The 377-nt window shown below is 44.6% G+C and overlaps 1 protein-coding gene across 1 annotated transcript; it reads right to left on the bottom strand.

Moving 5' to 3' along the window:
* Nucleotides 1-3: 3 nt before the first annotated feature.
* LOC111240210 (myosin-6-like) lies at nucleotides 4-373 on the bottom strand (the record flags this gene model as incomplete). The annotated part of the gene is made up of 2 exons (XM_022770178.1): nucleotides 4-138; nucleotides 224-373. Coding segments are annotated over 2 exons (285 nt in total), but the record flags the coding sequence as incomplete, so codon positions are not given.
* Nucleotides 374-377: the final 4 nt, after the last annotated feature.

Here is a 377-nt window from a genome sequence, read left to right as displayed (position 1 = left end):
CAGAGTGTTGACTTTGTCTTCCTCTGCCTGCAGGTCATCAAGAGTCTGCTGATGAGCCTCCTGAAGGGCTTTCTTCTCCTTGGTCAGCTTAGCAATGCTCTCATCCTGAGAAGCCATCTCCTCTGTCAGGTTCTTCACCTATGTTCACAAGAAAGTTGTTGTTATTAAACAGGTAATAATCCTGAATTTCCTTGATCTGCTGGATATATTCATTTTGACAAACCTTGTTCTCAGTGGCATGTTTCTCCTTTTCCACTTTGGCCAAGGTAAGCTCCAGGTCATCAATATCCTTCTTGAGCTCAGAGCATTCATCCTCCAGCTTCCTCTTCTTAGCGGTAAGCTCAGCATTGATTTCCTCTTCATCCTCCAGTCTCTCA

This window comes from Seriola dumerili, unplaced genomic scaffold (genome assembly GCF_002260705.1).
Source record: "Seriola dumerili isolate Sdu_G_001 unplaced genomic scaffold, Sdu_1.0 BDQW01022937.1, whole genome shotgun sequence".
Lineage (NCBI taxonomy): Eukaryota > Metazoa > Chordata > Actinopteri > Carangiformes > Carangidae > Seriola > Seriola dumerili.
This window is presented reverse-complemented; position numbering and strand designations above follow the sequence as displayed.